Source organism: Mesoplodon mirus, assembly GCF_964341445.2.
Source record: "Mesoplodon mirus genome assembly, chromosome: 2".
Lineage (NCBI taxonomy): Eukaryota > Metazoa > Chordata > Mammalia > Artiodactyla > Ziphiidae > Mesoplodon > Mesoplodon mirus.
Window position 1 is genome coordinate 42,613,610 of NC_138977.1, and position 19,236 is coordinate 42,632,845.

Sequence of the window (19,236 nt, forward strand, 5' to 3'; positions counted from 1 at the left end):
ATCTTGATTTCTTAATGACAGAATCAAGCCCCTGTCTTCAAATAAACATTTTCTGCCAAAGTCTTATCATTCTACTCATCCCTGTTCCCCTGGTGCAGTTAAAACCAAAAAGTATTCTATTTACCCTTCATCCCTCAGATACCATTAGATTTTCTGCTCTGTTTTTTTGTCCATTCCAAGCACAGGTCCCTTGCCTGGACTACAGATTTAGAAACAGCTGGGGACTACCTTGTTTTTTAGTTCCATTAGGACCAGACCTATGTTAATTAAGTGTGTTTTTAAAAAATCCTTAGTAAAAGTATGAGATTAGATCACTCCCTAACACCATACACAAAAATAAGCTCAAAATGGATTAAAGACCTAAATGTAAGGCCAGAAACTATCAAACTCTTAGAGGAAAACATAGGCAGAACACTCTATGACATAAATCACAGCAAGATCCTTTTGGACCCACCTCCTAGAGAAATGGAAATAAAGACAAAAATAAACACATGGGACCTAATGAAACTTAAAAGCTTTTGCACAGCAAAGGAAACCATAAACAAGACCAAAAGACAACCCTCAGAATGGGAGAAAATATTTGCAAATGAAGCAACTGACAAAGGATTAATCTCCAAAATTTATAAGCAGCTCATGCAGCTCAATAACAAAAAAACAAACAACCCAATCCAAAAATGGGCAGAAGACCTAAATAGACATTTCTCCACAGAAGATATATAGACTGACAACAAACACATGAAAGGATGCTCAACATCTTTAATCATTAGAGAAATGTAAATCAAAACTACAATGAGATATCATCTCACACCAGTCAGAATGGCCATCATCAAGAAATTGAGAAACAATAAATGCTGGAGAGGGTGTGGAGAAAAGGGAACACTCTTGCACTGCTGGTGGGAATGTGAATTGGTACAGCCACTATGGAGAACAGTATGGAGGGTCCTTAAAAAACTAAAAATAGAACTACCATATGACCCAGCAATCCCACTACTGGGCATATACCCTGAGAAAACCATAATTCAAAAAGAGTCATGTACCAAAATGTTCATAGCAGCCCTATTTACAATAGCCCAGAGATGGAAACAACCTAAGTGTCCATCATCGGATGAATGGATAAAGAAGATGTGGCACATATATACAATGGAATATTACTCAGCCATAAAAATAAATGAAATTGAGCTATTTGTAATGAGGTGGATAGACCTAGAGTCTGTCATACAGAGTGAAGTAAGTCAGAAAGATATAAAGACAAATACCGTATGCTAACACATATATATGGAATTTAAGAAGAAAAAAAATGTCATGAAGAACCTAGGGGTAAGACAGGAATAAAGACATGGACCTACTAGAGAATGGACTTGAGGATATGGGGAGGGGGAAGGGTAAGCTGTAACAAAGCGAAAGAGAGGCATGGACATATATACACTACCAAACGTAAGGTAGATAGCTAGTGGAAAGCAGCCCCATAGCACAGGGAGATCAGCTCGGTACTTTGTGACTGCCTGGAGGGGTGGGGTAGGGAGGGTGGGAGGGAGACGCAAGAGGACGGGGATATGGGAACATATGTATATGTATAACTGATTCACTTTGTTATAAAGCAGAAAGTAACACACCATTGTTAAGCAATTATACTCCAATAAAGATGTAAAAAAAAAAAAATCCTTAGACTCTTAAAATGGGGCTTATAAAAGATTGATTTAACCCCAGAGGGGAGAGGTAGGGGAATGAAATAGGGAGATGGTTAGAAGGTAAAGCCCTGAAGAAAAGAGTTAGTTTGTTATGGTGATACCAAATAAAGTGATTAACAGGTAATATTGGTAGAAAAATCCAAGAGACAATCCAGATAAGTTGCTATTATCTGAGTCCAAAAATGAATAATAAACCTGAGCAACTTAAGTTTATACCAGGAATTCAAGGACAGTTCAGTATTAGAAAAACCTTAAGTATCTTTCTCCACTTTAATAAAGGGGAAAAAAAACCATATGATTGTCTATCTCAGTAAACCGCATATAGAAGGGAACTTTCCAGGTCAAATACATACAAACACATGCATGTGCACACACACACACACACACACACACACACCACTATAAACAGGGAAATAGTAGACACCATCCCTTTAAAATCAGCAACAATATAAGAAAGTCCACTATCAACATTCCCATTGACCCATGTACTTGAGTGCCTTACAAGGACAATTAAAAAAAGAAAAACAAATTAAGCAAAATAATTGGAAGAAACAATATGATATCATTATTTGCAAATGATATGATTACTTACATTGAAATCCCACTGCCCCAAATAAACTACTAACTAATTATAAGAAATATAGTATATATAGTGCAATTCATATTTCTGCAAAACTTTAAACATGATTTTTCTAGAAAGCATATATTTAAATGTATGAAAGGAAGAAAGCGAGGGAAACAAATTAAATATTCTAGAGTAGGTATATTAGGAGGAAGAGAAGTGCAATTAAAAATGGGGGATAAAGAAGGAAAACATTAAAATTTTTTCATTAAAGAGGAGCCTAGTAAGGCCTCATGGAAATAGCATGCAATGGAAAGAAGAGCACAATCAGATAAACTCTGTGTTCTGAGGTCCTTAAATTAAAAAGGGACTGGGAAGCACGACATCAGCTTTGCTTTCTGAAACAAATAACTTCAATGTTCTTGGTATTTTTTAAAATTTTTATTGAAATATAGTTGATTTACAATGTTGTGTAAGTTTCAGGTGTACAGCAAAGCGATTCAGATATATATATATATGAAGATATAATTTTTTTTTACATTCTCTTCCATTATAGGTCATTACAAGATATTGAGTATAGTTCCCTGTGCTCTACAGTAGGTCCTTGTTGGTTATCTATTTTATATATAGTAGTGTGTATATGTTAATCCCAAACTCCTAATTTATCTCTCCCCCACCTTTGCAACCATCAGTTTGTTTTCTATGTCTGTGAGTCTATTTCTGTTTTGTAAATAAGTTCATTTGCATCTTTTTTTTTAGATTCCACAAAAATATAACTGATATCATATGATATTTCTTTCTCTGTCTGACTTACTTCACTCAGTATGACAATCTCTAGGTCCATCCATGTTGCTACAAATGGCTTTATTCCATTGTTTTTTATGGCTGAGTAATATTCCATGTATATGTGTGTGTATGTATATGTGTGTATGTATATGTATGTATATATATATATACCACATCTTCTTTATCCATTCATCTGTCAACAGACATTTAGGTTGCTTCAATGTCTTGGCTATTGTAAATAGTGCTGCTATAAACATTGGGGTGTATGTATCTTTTCAAATGATGTTTTTCTCTGGATATATGCCCAGGAGTGGAACTGCAAGATTATATGGTAGCTCTATTTTCAGTTTTTTAAGGAACCTCCATACTGTTCTCCATAGTGGCTGTACCAATTTACATTCCCACCAACAATGTAGGAGGGTTTCTTTTTCCCCACACGCTCTTCAGCATTTATTATTTGTAGACTTTTTGATGTTGGCCATTCTGACCAGTGTGAGGTGATACCTCATTGTAGTTCTGATTTGCATTTCTCTAATAATTAGTGATCTTTTCATGTGCCTCTTGGCCATCTGTATGTCTTCTTTGGAGAAATGTCTTTTTAGATCTTCTTCCCATGTTTTGATTGGGTTGTTTGGTTTTGATATTGAGCTGTATGAGCTGTTTGTATATTTTGGAGATTAATCCCTTGTCAGTCACACTGTTTGCAAATATTTTCTCCCACTCTGTAGGCTGGCTTTTTTTGTTTATGATTTCCTTTGCTGTGCAAAAGCTTTTAAGTATAGTTAGGGCCAGTTTGTTTATTTTTGTTTTTCTTTCCATTACTCTAGGAGACAAATCTAAAAAGATATTGCTGTGATTTATGTCAAAGGGTGTTCTGTCTATGTTTTCCTCTAAGAATTTTATAGTATTCAGTCTTACAGTTAGGTCTTTAATCCATTTTGAGGTTTTTTTGTGGGTATGGTGTTAGAAAATGTTCTAATTTCATTCTTTTACATGTAGTTGTCCAGTTTTCCCAGCATACTTATTGAAGAGACTGTTTTTTCTTCATTGCCTCCTTTGTCATAGATTAATTGAATTGACCATAGGTGCATGGGTTTATCTCTGGGCTTTCAACCCTGTTCCATTGATCTATATTTCTGTTTTTGTGCCAGTACCATACTATTTTTATTACTGTAGCAATGTAGTATAGTCTGAAGTCAGGGAGCCTGATTTCTCCAGGTCCCCTTTTTTCTTTTTTCTCAAGATTGCTTTGGCTATTTGGGGTCTTTTGTGTTTCTACACAAATTTTAAAATTTTTGGTTCTAGTTTTATGAAAAATGCTATTGACAGTTTGATAGGGATTGTGCTGAATCTCTAGATTGCCTTGGGTAGTATAATCACTTTGACAATACTGATTCTTCCAATCCAAGAACATGGTGTATCTTTCTATTTGTTTGTGTCATATTTGATTTCTTTCATTAGCATCTTATAATTTCAGAGGACAGGTCTTTTGCCTCCTTAGGTAGGTTTATTCCTAGGTATTTTATTCTTTTTGATGCAATGGTAAATAGGATTGTTTCCTTAATTTCTCTTTCTGACCTTTTATTGTTAGTGTATAGAAATGCAACAGATTTCTGTATATTAATTTTGCATCCTGCAATTTTACTGAATTCATTGATGAGCTCTAGTAGTTTTCTGGTAGAGTCTTTAGGATTTTCTATGTATAGTATCATGTCATCTGCAAACAGTGACAGTTTTACTTCCTCTTCTTTTCCAATTTGGACTCCTTTTATTTCTTTTTCTTTTCTGATTGCTGTGGCTAAGACTCCCAAAATTATGTTGAATAAAAGTGGAGAGAGAGTTGACATCCATGTCTTGTTCATAATCTTAGAGGAAATGCTTTCCGCTTTTCACCATTAAGTATAATGTTAGCTGTGAGTTTGTCACATATGGCCTTTACCATGTTGAGGTAGGTTCCCCCTATGCCCACTTTCTGGAGAGTTTTTATCATAAAATGGATGTTGAATTTTAGCAGAAGATTTTTCTGCATCTATTGAGACGATCATATGGCTTTCATTATTCAGTTTGTTAATGTGGTGTACCACACTGATTGATTTACAGATATTGAACAATCCTTGCTTCTCTGAGGACAAAGAAATGCTAAGAAGAATCCTAATAAACAGGCCTTGCTAAGTTTCCCCCAGTTCACTATAATTACCTCATCCTCCTTAATCTGTCATATTCCTTGATAACTGTCTACTTTTCATCAAACCTAGTATAAAATACTCAGGTCTGTTTCTTTAGGTCTTTATTTCCTCTTGAAGGATCCTGTACCATGTAAAACATATTAAATAAATTTGTATCCTTTTCTCCTGCTAATGTGTTTGTCAATTCAATTTTCAGATGAATCCAGGGACCCTAAGTGGGTGGAGGAAATTTTTCCCTTCCCTACAGCTCTCAGAACCAGGAATATCTACACTTTTTGTCAATGGTTTTGTTGCTCCAGGTGGACATAATGAATTATGTAATGTAAATATTTACCTCTTTGCATTATCTTCCCAAATCTGGCATACATTTTGGGCACTAAGCTCAACCTCAGCTTCACTGCATTTCTTCCACCTTTACTTTTGCTTCTCTACCTTTTAAAGTCTTGTTGCTATGAGATATTCCTATTTCCCTTGTAAACTCATATTCATACCTCATACTCTTTTGTAGAGATGCAGATTTAGATGCTGATAGAAAGAGGAAGGAATGGAATGAGGAAGGGATAGGAGGAAAGAGATGTTTTGAAAGCTGTTTCACAGATGTATGATCAGGCAGCATGGTATTAGAGAATGAAGAAAGTTGAGGTTGAGCAATCAGGTAAGACATCGCAATAAAAGTCAATCTGAAGAAAAATTGGATTAGCAACGTGTAAGTAGAGTGGAAAATGTATGAACGTAGGAGCAAATCTGAACAAAGAAGTCAACAGAAATCCATTGTTAATTGCCTTTTAGAATTGCTCACAAGTAGACTTTGAAGATATTGTAAAATATAATGCCTATAGAGTTTTTTTTAAAAAATGGTATTACCAGCATTAAAAAATGGAATTTTTGTATGGGGAGTGGATCTGTAAAGGAACAATAATGAGACTTTTTTTTTTACTATTTTGTTATTGGTTTGACAACACAGTATTAAAACAAACATGTTTGAGTTAAAAACCCAAGAAAGAAGTCAGGATTGGAGATCTGACACAGGAAAACTGGAAACATAAAAGTGGTTGATATATGAAAATAGTGGAGTATAAAAAGGGTGAAAAAAAAAACTGTCCTTTGAGAGGGATCCAAATTAGTGAGAAGGAAGAAGATACAGCAAAGATAGTGGACAACAGCAAACAGAAGAAAATGGGAGGTTATATGTAATAAAAGTCAAAGGGAACATTTCAAGAAATGGATAATTCCAAATTGCTGTTAAAGGCATCAGTAGACGTCAACCAAGCAAAGTGAATCTGAGAAGAAATCCTTGAATTTGCCTACAAAGGGACTATGAATGAGTATTGAATGAATCAACACAATTTAAACCAAGAGCTAAATTAAGAACAAAAAAGAAACAAATCTAAATAATATTCTGAAGAAAAGGGCTATAACGTTTTTAAACATGTGAATTTCACCTGCTTTTGATTAATCATTAGCTGAACTGTCATCAATATTGGATTTTGTCTACATAGTTTTCTCTGTGACTATTTTTAGATTTATTTTAAGTTCAAATAGGCTAAGATCTATAAATGTGGCAACGTTAACAACTTGCCAAATACAAAAATAATCAATTCATCTAAGCAATGGGTCCATTTACTCTCTGAGATAGAATTAATTGCACTTATGAGCACGTTCATATAAGTACTCAACTAAAGAATAATATGGATACACCTGTAGACAGGTAGATAGATAGATAGATAGATACAGATAATATGATGTTCCTTGAAAATATCAACACCATCTGTAATTACTTGCTTGTTGGAGAGAGAGGGAGGGAGGGAGAGAGAAAGAGAAGGAAAAAAAGGGTGAAAGAGAGGCAGAGGGAAGGAGGGAAGAAAGGAAGAAAAATTCAGTGTGTAATCTCAGTAATGTTACAATATCCAACCAGTTGAGAGAGAGCAATTACAAATACCATATATTGCAGACTCAGAAGTGGAGCTAAACCTCAATAATCCAGGGACTTGTAATTATTATAAAGACCAAGAAGCTCAGAGTCAAGGACCCTAACCTTGAAAGTCATGAAGTTAGTTTATTGAACACGACATCCCTTGAGGCAAAATAGATAGGCGGTCAACAGAGGTACTACTCAATTTGTATCACAACAAGAAATCAAAGTTAATTATCTGAGGTTGAAGGCAGCCATCACAATAGAAAGTCAGGATGTCTTGCCCAGTATCTCTACCTGATCCACTTCTCAGACTAGGAACCTGCTGACTAAAGAAGTTACCCTGTCCTAGAGGAACAGACCTGTAACACTATGTCAATTATCCATTGCCATGATTCCCTCTGTTCTTACCCCAAAGGATCTTTAACCATTTACTTAAATGAGTAGACACTAAGGAAAGGAGAATAGCCAGATAGTTGATAGAGTATTGGGTGCAGGGTCATAGCTGAGATTGGTATCTGGAGATCCAAAGCATCATCATGGTCCCACTATTAGAGTGAAGTCATAGGAGGGTAAGATAACACATGGAATCCTGGCCAAGGGCTGGTTTATAAAAGGTCCACTGTGTCCATGGATCCACCCAGGGATCATTGATCTGAATATCTGCAATGATCTTATTCCCAAATCAGGTCACATGCTAGGGTACTGGCAATTAGGATTTCAAAATACCTTTGCTGGAGAACACATTTCAACCTATAAAATTCAAGGATGGTCTTAAATTACAGTAGGGAAGAAAAACTTTCCCAAATGGGCAGAACTTCAGGTGACACATCTGATCATCCACTTTGTGTAGAAGGATAAGGAAAAAGAAATGTCCCAAAGATGAGAAGAGACTCATAAGCAATGGTGAATGGACTGGCTGGCTGGGCAGGAAACTGTGAAGAAAAAAGGTGGAGACTAGCAATGTCTGAGTCACGTGGATGGATATAGGGGAATGAGTACAAGTGTGAAGATTTTTATAACACCCACCAAAAATGATGCACTAAACAACCCAAACAGACAAAAGGGCTCAGCCAGTTGATGTCAGCCAGCCTTGTCAGCAGTCTTCTCAATACTGGCATGATGGACACATGAACAAAGTAGAGCAGATGAAGGTTATCCAAGGACCCAACAGCATAGACTCCCACTTACCAAGGCCAGTCTAGCTACTTCTACTTCTCCATGTCCAATTTGCCAGCAACAGAGACCAATATTGAGCCCCTGGTAGGTCATTATTCCTCAAGGAGAACAATGGACTCAATTTGACTACACTGGGTCCTTTTTATAAACCAAGAAGGGACAACAGTTCATTCCCACAGGAATACCTACCTATTCCAGATATGAGTGTGCCTTTTCTGCCCCCTTGGTCTTAGTTGGCCCCACTATCTGGGTGCTCACAAAATGCCTGATCCACAGGCATGGAATCCAACACAATAGAGCACCCCAACCAGGGAACCCACTGTACAACAAAAAAGGTGCGGGAGAGAGCTCATGACCATGGGATCTTCTGGCCATATCACATGGTGCCCCATCAGAAGCTGTCAGCCTGAAAGTGTTGGAATGGTCCACTTAAGGCACAGCTGAATCACCAGCTTAGAGGCAATATTGTTCAAGGATAGGGCGCCATCTTTTAGAACACTCTCACCAGGGAAAACAGTAAGTGTCTCACTGAACTACAAACTATGGCTGCCACGTGAGCACTTTGGGCGTCTTGTGCCCAGCGAACAGCAGGCAAGACAGAGAGACACTATCTTGTGAAGAGTAATTGCTGCTGATCAGCAAGAGAGATAGGACTGTTGTTACAGAATGGGGGTAGAGAGTAACAAGTGACAAACTCGAGTGGCCCACTTAGCTACCTCTTGGTACCCCCTTATAGAATTTTAAATGAGAATGAGAAATGTAACAACCCCAGCCTAAGGACAGTAGGATTATCAGGGCCTCCACCATCTTATGATTGAGACTCAGAGGGGTGACAGCTGAAGGCAGAGGATTTAGGATGGATAATGGAAGAAGGAGATGATGAGAACCACCTCTGGCCTCCAGACCAACAGCAGTGTTGGGGACTATCTTTCCTCTTCTGAGTATCCTGCCCAGGAGAAAGGCCCTCAGTGCTCTGGAAGAACTGCTCCCTGCATGCACAAAATGGATCTGTATGTCACAAGGGGCGAACCGTGGCAGGCATGTGGACACATCACTCAGATACCCCTTGGAGAAAGGCCTCTCTGCCTCGAGGAGTTGCTGAGCTGACAGCCTCCAGCTGTGAACCTTTCCAGGGTCTGCCTCAGTTTCAAGCTGAGATCACACTTTTGGGGGCAGCCGTCAGGCAATGACTGGGCACAGAAGAGGTACCAGGGCCTGAACATTTCACCCAATGTGGGACTTCTTTGATGGACAACATTTACCCTGGAGATTTCCACTGTGCTGGGAGAGTCTCTGTAACTTTGGCATCAAGATTCTGACCCTGCTTAGTCCTGTTTCCTCACTTTTCCTTTCACAGGTGTTACGTCCCCATCAAACCATCTGCACTCTTAACCCTCACTGTCTGCTTCCTGGAGCAGCTAGTCTGTGACAAGCCACAACTCCATATTTTTTGTTTAATAGCTATAAAATGTATAAGAGGGCTTCCCTGGTGGTGCAGTGGTTGGGAGTCCGCCTGCCGATGCAGGGGACACGGGTTCGTGCCCCGGTCTGGGAAGATCCCACATGCCGCGGAGCGGCTGGGCCCATGAGCCATGGCCGCTGAGCCTGCGTGTCCGGAGCCTGTGCTCCGCAACGGGAGAGACCACAACAGTGAGAGGCCCGCGTACCGCTAAAAAAAAAAAAAAAAAAAAAAAAAAAAAAAAAAAAAAAAAAAAAAAATGTATAAGAATAACTTTTAAAACATAAAATATTTGAAACGAAGCAAAAAGTTGAAACCATTTCACAGAAGTCAGATTTTATCTAGCAGAACATTTTAAACTTACAGAAATTCATTTAATTTACTAGCATATGGTATTCACTTTTGATCATAAAGTGAATGGAGTAAAGTCATTTTACATGAAACCAATTTTGGCCTTTTATCCAACTTCATCTTCATAAAATTAAAAGAGCATGTTATCAATTAATAGATACTTCCAACTCCTATTTTTAAAAACAAATTGAAGAATAATACTCCAATCATACCAGAAATAGTTGACAGTTGATAAACTGACTAGATTGGCTAGAATAAAAAAGGTTGGGGACTTGTCCAACTTTTTAAATTTAGTCCCAGATGTACCAGAGGATAAAAGGACACAAGAGCCTTCTCCTTAATCACCACAGATACCCTCTTCATTTCAGCAAAAAAGATCACAGAGATCCCTATATATTCAGCATCTGAGACTCCTGTCAAGCTCACTTTACAAGAATTCCTAAAGGCTCATCACAAAGTCTCTTGAGAAGATAGCAACAGCCAGGCAGTATAATTATCAGTTCCACCAGGGCTGCCATTTATTCCATCTATGTTTCAGATTCTGTGTTTCAGTAAAATAAGGTCATTATCTCAGAAGCAGTTTTAAGAAGAGCTAATTCATCTCCTAAGAAGATAAGCTGACCCAAAGTGAAGAGGCCAATGGTCTTACAAGCTCCTCCAGGAAAGTGTTCCGCCTGAGAGATGACTCAGTTATAACTACTAACTAGATCCCAAGAACCCAATATTCAACTTCTGTGCAAACAGTCAAAGTCTATCTCTCCATCACCCATAGAAATCAACTGAACTTCTCACTACCAATAGAAATTCTCCAGGACTTATGATGGGAGCTACCTCAGTAACCACCAGCGAAACTTATCCCATCCCTTCTTTCCAAACTTTATAGTCTCTGCCTTGTGGCTACTAAACCCAGCTGGCATGAATCTCAGGGGAAAAGAGATGAGAGATGCTATTTACATGATAGTGAAGCAGAGATGGCTTTGAAGCAAAGCTTGAAGAAGCTAGGAGGATGCAGAGCCCACCTACCACTACCACTGCCACCACCACCAATCCAGTACATGTGGAAATTAGTGGCCTCTAGCTGGCACAACTTTAGGGGGGAAAAACGTCTTAGCAAGGGAATAGGCACAAGTTAAAACAAAGAGGTAGAGCAAATGATTTGTGAAGAAGAAAAATTTATCATAGAATTGAGGCAAAGTAAATGTGTCCATCTTCATACCCTTGTTTGCCTGCTTGGCTCCTACTTATCCTTTAAAGGTAAATTTAGCAGTCATGCCTTAAGAAGAGCCTTCCCTGTTCTCCACATCCTTCAAATCTTGACTTAGTACGACTTTAGGGTGTTGCCACAACACCTGTGATAGCATATGTTATCTTCTGTTGTAACTGCCTTTTTTAATTGAGATATAATTCACATACCATAAAATTCAAACTTTTAAGGTATACAATTCAATGGCTCTTAGTATAGTCACAAAGTTGTGCAGTCATCACCAAAATCTAATTCCAGAACATTCTATCACCTCAGAAAGAAACTCCATACCCATTAGCAGTCATTCTTCTTTCACTCTTCCTTCTAGCCCTTGGCCACCACAAATCTACTTTTTGTCCCTATGGATTTACCTATTCTGAACACTTTATATAAATGGGACTATACAATTTACAATCTTTTTGTCTGCTTTCTTTTGCTAAGCCTAATGTTTTCAAGGTTTATCCATGTTGTAGCAGGTAAGAGTACTTCACTCCTTTTTATGACTAAATAATATTCCATTTTATCTATGTACCACATTTTTTTATCCATTCATCAGTTGATGGACATTTGGGCTGTTGCTTCTTTATGGCTACTATGAATAATGTTGCTAGGAACACTGGTTTTTAAGTGGACCTCTGTTTTCAATTCCCTTGGATATACATCTAAGAGTGGAATTATTGGGTCATATGGTAACTCTATGTTTAATTATTTGAAGAATTGTCAAACTATTTTCCATTGTATACTCCCACCAGCTATGTAACTGTCTTTCATTTATCTAACCCTCAAATTTCTTGAGGTCAGGGTCTAAGTCTTATATTCTATTGTATCTCCAGCACCTAGCATAGTGCCTAATGGAGTATGGTTGTCTATGAGTATTTGTGAAGTGAATGACTAAATAAAGGGTCAAAATAATTTTTTTTCATTTTATGCCTTCTTCTGGCAAAATTCTTGTCAAAATATCCCCTCCCAATATCTTTAACCAGACCCTTTTTATCTATGAAACTATTCTAAGTAAGTGACATACTCTTAGGTGCCAGCACTTCTTGAAACGGGTGCTCTATGATTGCTAGTGAAGAGGATTGTGATCTACTTGGGGCTGCTCACCCACACATTAGATAATTTAAGATAATCTGATAGTAGAATCACGTGTTTCCAAGTTGGTACCAGTTGGCAGGCAGTCACGTGTTCATGCATATTTTCAAAGTGATCCTCAAGCAAATATAGGCACAGAACATATTTGGTGTCCACACTCTGCTGGCCCTGCTGCCAATAACACTACAATGGACCTGGCAGGGAAGGAAAGAGTAAACATATGGGGTCCATCCCACTACAAAGGCAGATGAGAAGATGCACAGATGAAAAGGCTTTCCAATTTTAGCAGCTCTGTGTGGGGATTAGTCTCTCAAGACTGGCACTTAAGTAGTCTGATGACTTCCAGCTCTGGCCAGTTAAAGAGACTATCAATAGAATAAATACTCATTTTGAGCCAAACACAAAATGGACATGTACATGGATAGAATTTATACTGTAAACATGACCAACTCCTCGATATAAAATACGATACATCTATAATATGAATATACATTAATTCCTTATAAAATCTCACAAAAATCTCTATACTTCTGCTCCTGACTGATAAACATTTATTGATTAAAAACAGAAAGAGAAGACTCCCCTGATGTTTTATATGACACATCACATGTACACATATATTTTGCATCATTTCAATTTTCTACAAGTACACTTGTGTTGCATAAACTAGTGAAGTTTTATATAAATTTACCTTTGGTAAGAAGAATGGCCCTTTCAAAGATCCCCATGCCTAATCCTATTAGTATGTTACAGTACATGACAGAAGGGACTTTGCAGATGTAATGAAGGTTATAGACCTTAAAATAGGGAGATTACCCTAGATTATCTAGATGGACCCAGTGTGATCACATGAACCCTCAGAAGGAGAGATCTTTCTGTGGCTGGAGTCAGGGAAGACTTGCATAAGGAGAAGTCAGAGAGATTTAAAGGTTGGCAGGATCTTGACCCATTCTTGCTGGTGGGCGGCCACATAGAAAGCATGAGAAGGAATGTGGGCAGCCTACAGGAGCAAAGAGGAGTCCCCAGATTGACGGGTGACAGGGAAATGAGACGTCAGTCCTATCATCACAAGGAATTGAATTTGGCCTGAATGAGGGTGGAAGCAGACTCATCCACAGAGCGTCCAGAAAAGAACTCAGTCCAGCCAACACTAGGATTTTAACTTTGTGATATATGTAGCAGAGAATCCAGCTGAGCCACTGAACTCTGATTTCTGACCTACAGAACTATGAATAAATACGTTTGTGTTGTGTTCAGCGACTACATTTGTGGTAATATGTTATGACAGCAATAGAAAACTAGTATATTACTGAATGTTACTGTATTAAATGACAATATTCTAGGGTTCTGAAATACAAGAACCACTAGAACAATCAATTAAAATTGCACATTCCCAGAACCAATTCACATTCCACTACCAAATGTCATTTTTATAATAAATACATGGGAGACTTCTACTCATAATTACTGGGTATTTTTTAAAATGTTATCTAAGAATAATATACCAATTTCTAAGTAATTTTTCTCACCAACATTTAAAACTTTAGCATTCATTTTTAAAAAGTAAATAGATAATTACTTTGTCAAGTCTTTTTCAGATTGTCTTAGTTTGATACGGTTCACTTTAGGTGTACATCTCTTTCCTAACATACTTTATTAGATTCATATTTTATATAACCACATATGAGTCATATTAACAAAAGCCAGTGATCGTTAATAGAGTTCAATGAATCAATGTTTACAAAAATGTGAGAACATAAATGAAGCCAAAGATTTACAGGCCTCAGAAGTACAAAGAACTCTAAGGCAAAATCACTCATACTTTTAGTATATAAATGTGTAAAGCCAATAATATTGAGCTATGTGTAAGCAGGACTTTATTGGTAGGATGGCCATATTTTGGTATTTATATTTTTAAATTTGTAGCTCACAGTTGCATGTGGCTTTATCACAACCATATCACAGTTCCTCCAGTTCCTGATCTGCAGAACAAATGTTTAGAATATTCCAAGTTCTACCTGCTCCAACCAATGTTTCTAAATTACAACAATGCCAACAAAATTGGATTTTTCCAGAGACTGTACAATATAAAATCTATTTGGAACATGGAAACTTACTTTTTCTGAGTTCTTTCAGCCAACCTTGCAATCTCTATAGCTGCCTTCCTTGCTTCAAAATCTTCCCTTTTCACCACCTCTCCAGTCCCGCGGTAGCCTAGCTCCACCAACTGGCGGGCCAGGCCTTCATCCTAAAAAAGAAAATCAATTGTTACATTTGTGGATTAATGAGACATTTTATTGTATCCAATGTATACTGAATAATTGTTTTAAATGAAAAATCAAATGGAATATTTAAATATGAGACAAGATCTATTAGATATGAAAAGTTAGAATTCTTTCTAACAATAGTTTTATAAACATCTGATTTGTCATCCCTTTCCCAAAGATGTAAGATGAAAAAATAATAATAATAACATCAAGCACTAAATTTTCTCTAAGGGATTGCAGGACAAAAGTCTGTAATGTTTTTAATCAATTTATGAGAACAGCTGTAGATAATAAAGTATATTTAAAACAATAAAACTATAGACAATAGTATTTATACAAGAAAGACTTTTTAAAAACCAACTGCACAAGAAGAAAATTGGGTTGCTTTCAGCAAGTTCAACATTTCAGAGACTTACTTCCTTGAAGTCAATTAACTGATGACACAGAGCATTATAACTTCAAATACAAAACAAAGGACAGATGAATTTCCTATTTGAGTAGAAAGATATTGTTTCCATATAATGTTGGTACCAATAAAAGCAGAGAAGTAGAAACCCAAGAAGATGACAAGAAGCTTCAAACTGGAAAAAAAAAAAATTTCCCCACAGTCCTTTAGATCTTTTATATTTCAGTTACTTTAAGAACTGTCACACACATTTTTGTCACTTGCATAGCATATTCAAAAAAGAACAGCATTTCCCCAAAACTTGAATAGGTGACATTTTACTTGAAGTTACTAATATAAAGGCTATGTATTACATAAAAATATGTAGATTAACATATTACATTATCCTTACATTAAACATGAAATGTCTGAGATATAGAGAAAACAGCATATATTTTATTGTTACAGACCCTTACTTACTACATCACTGTTGAATGCAAGAACTAACAGAATTAAATAAGAAAACTTAAGATTCGTGGTTAATAATCTATACAACCCATGGTGGCTATTTTAAAGTTCCAACTATTCTAACAAAAAAATTTAGACAGCATCAACCTAGAAAACTTTGCTACTTTGCTTTGCTAAACACTAAAAGCAAATGCTGAACTCTGTGTAGCAACATGGATACATTTGCCAAGTTAAGGCAAAGCACCAGGCTTTGCACAAGGGTGCTTTGCCTTCTTTCTGACTTGTTCCCCTGCTCACTATACTTGCTATCCCAGGTTGCTTTAGTGCGAACAACAAAACTGAGCAAATGCCTCCACCTAGTGGAGTTATTATTTAAATGAAAAAGCGATGCAGATTTCGGGTTTGATTTACAAAAGTGTAATGATTTGAGTGTAAATTGTCTTAAATACATTACTTAAAGTGAGCTTATGGGAAGAACTCGCAGTGAGCTCTGCTGAGACTGTGGGGTTCTTCTAGTGGAATATAAGTTGCTCGTGGTCAACAGAGTATTTTACATAATAAAGACCATTAAAAAGTTGCTGTACTAACTTTGTATATGGAATGAATTATGCATTCCTGTGTGCCTTACCTGCGCCACACAGAATCATTTGGATAGTTCTGCACTCACTGACACTCATGTATATTGCAACAAATGACAAGATCAAGTACAAAGTTGAAGTTGTTGCCCCACTTAACCATTACCATGTTTTAACTGGTGGAATTACAAGCCATCTCTCTACTGTAAATGGTCAATAATCTTTAAAGAATTATCTTTAAAGAAACTGAGAAATAAAATACTTTTATTTATTCACATATTTAGCATTTCTGGTGATTTTCATTCCTTTGTGTAGACCTAAGTTTCCTATTAATATATGATTTTCCTTCTACCTAAAAAACTTTAACAATTCTTATAGTAAAGGTCTGCTAACAACAAAAGTATCGTGGCTTTTGTTTTACTGAAAAAAATATTGATTTCACCTTAATTTTTTTCTTCCAGTTTTATTGAGATATAATTGACTTATAGACATCACGAAATGATTACCTTAGTAAGTTTAGGGAATATCTATCATCTCATATAGATACAAAATTAAAGAAATAGAAATATATATTTTTTCCCTTGGGATGAGAACTCTTAGGATTTACTTTCATATATAACATAAAGCAGTGTTAATTATATTTATCATTCTGTACATTAGATCCTTAGTACTTATTTCTGTTATAATTGGCAGTTCAATACCTTTTCACTGCCTTCATTCAATTCCCCCTCCCTCCACAACCCAACCTCTGGTAACCACAAATCTGATGTTTTTCTATGAGTATGTTTGTTTGTTTGTTTTTGAAGTATAATTGACCTAAAACACTAAGTTAGGTCCTATCACACAACATAGTGATTCGATATTTCTATACATTGCAAGATGATCACCACGATATCTAGTTAACAAATATGTCACCATACAAAGATATTACATAGTTATTGACTATATTGCCCACACTGTACATTTCATACCTGTGACTCATTTACTTCTGTGCAACTGGAAGTTTGTACCTCTTAGTCTCCCTCACCTATTTCTCTCCTCTCTCCAATTCCCTCCCCTTTGGCAACCACCGGTTTGTTCTCTGTTATCTCTGACTCTGTTTCTGCTTTGTTATATTTGTTCATTTGTTCTGATTTTTTTGATTCTACATATAAGTGAGATCATACAGTATCTGTCTTTCTCTGTCTGACTTATTTTACTAAGCATAATGCCCTGTAGGTCCATCCATGTTTTCAGAAATGGTACAATTTCATTCTTTTTTATGGCTGAATAATATGCTATTGCAACCACATCTTCTTTATCCATTCATCTGTGGATGGGTGCTTAGGTTCCTTCTATATCTTGCCTACTGTAAATAATGCTATGATGAAAACAGGGGTGCATGTCTTTTCAAATTAATGTTTTTCATTTTCTTTCGATAAATACCCAAGAGTAGAACTGCTGGATTGTATGGTAGTTCTGGTTTTAATTTTTTGAGGAATCTCCATACTCTTTTCCACAGTGGCTGCAGCAATTTACATTCCCACCAACAGTACATGAAGGTTCCCTTTTCTCCACACCCTCGCCAATACCTGTTATTTTTTATCTTTTTGATAATAGTCATTCTGAAAGTTGTGAGGTGATATCTCATTGTGGTTTTGACTTGCATTTTCCTGATGACTAGTGATATTGAGCATCTTTTCATATACCTCTTGCCCATCTGTATATCTTCTGTGGAAAAATGTCTAATCAGATTCTCTGCCATTTCTTTAATCAGGTTGCTTGGGGTTTTTTTGATGTTGAGCTGTATGAGTTCTTTGTATATTTTGGATATTAACCCCTTCTCAGATATATCATTTGCAAATATCTTCTCCCATTCAGTACATGGCCTTTTTGTTTTGTTGATAGCTTCCTTTGCTGTGCAAAAGCTTTTTAGCTTGATGTAATCCCATTTGTTTATTTCTGCTTTTGTTTTCCTTGCCTGGGGAGAAATATCCAAAAATATATTACCCAGACCAATGTCAAAGAGCACACTGCCTATGCTTTCTTCTAGAAGTGTCATGGTTACAGGTCTTACATTGAAGTCTTTAATCCATTTTGAATTTATTTTGGTGTTTGGTGTGAGAAGGTAGTCCAGTTTGACCCTTTTGCATACAGCTGTCCAGTTTTCCAACAGCATTTATTAAAGAGGTTGTCTTTTTCCCATTGTATATTCTTGTCTGCTTTGTCAAAGATTAATTTCCCATTAAAGTGTGGGTTCATTTCTGGGCTCTCTATTCTGTTCCATTGATCTATGTGCCTGTTTTTGTGCCAGTATCATGTTTTTTTGATTACCATAGCTTTGTATTATAGTTTGAAACCCAGCTTTGTTTCTTTATCAAGATTGTTTTGGATATTTGAAGTCTTTTGTGTTTCCATACAAATCTTAGAATTTGTTCTAGTTCTATGAAAAAAATCCCATTGATATTTTTATAGGGATTGCATTGAATCTGTAGATTGCCTTGGGTAGTATGGTCATTTTAACAATATTAATTCCTCCAATACATGAGTACTGTGTATCTTTCAATCTGTTTGTGTCACCTTCACTTTTCTTCATCAGTGTCTTAAGTTTTTCCAAGTACAGGTCTTCTACCTCCTTAGGTAGATTTATTCCTAACTATTTTACTCTTCTGATGCAATTGCAAACAGGATTGTTTTCTTAGTTTCCCTTTCTGATAGTTCATTGTTAGCATATAAAAAAGCAACAGGTTTCTGTATATTAATTTTGTATACTGCAACTTTACCAAATCCCTTGATGAGTCCTAGTAGTTTTTTGATGACATCTTTAGGATTTATTATGTATAGTATCATGTCATCTCCAAACAGGGACAATTTTACTTTTCCTTTGCAATTTGGATTCCTTTTATTTCTTTTTCTTCTCTGACTGCTGTGGTTAGGATTTACAATACTATGTTGAACAAAAGTGGCATGTGTGGGCATCCTTGTCTTATTCCTGATCTTAGAAGAAATGCTTTCAGCCTTCCACTGTTGAGTATGATGTTAACTGCGGGCTTGTCATATATGGCCTTTATTATACTGAGGTATGTTTCCTTTATACCCATTTT

General features: G+C 36.6%; 1 protein-coding gene across 2 annotated transcripts in view; it reads right to left on the reverse strand.

Annotated features, from left to right (window-relative positions):
• The window catches only part of CFAP299 (cilia and flagella associated protein 299), a gene marked incomplete at its 5' end in the record, with an annotated part of 640,567 nt that overhangs the window by 607,458 nt on the left and 13,873 nt on the right, over nucleotides 1-19,236 (reverse strand). For both annotated transcript variants that reach the window (XM_082645145.1, XM_082645144.1), the window contains one exon: nucleotides 14,576-14,706. In XM_082645145.1, the coding sequence (XP_082501271.1) occupies nucleotides 14,576-14,706 (131 nt within the window). The remainder of the gene's footprint in view (nucleotides 1-14,575; nucleotides 14,707-19,236) is intronic.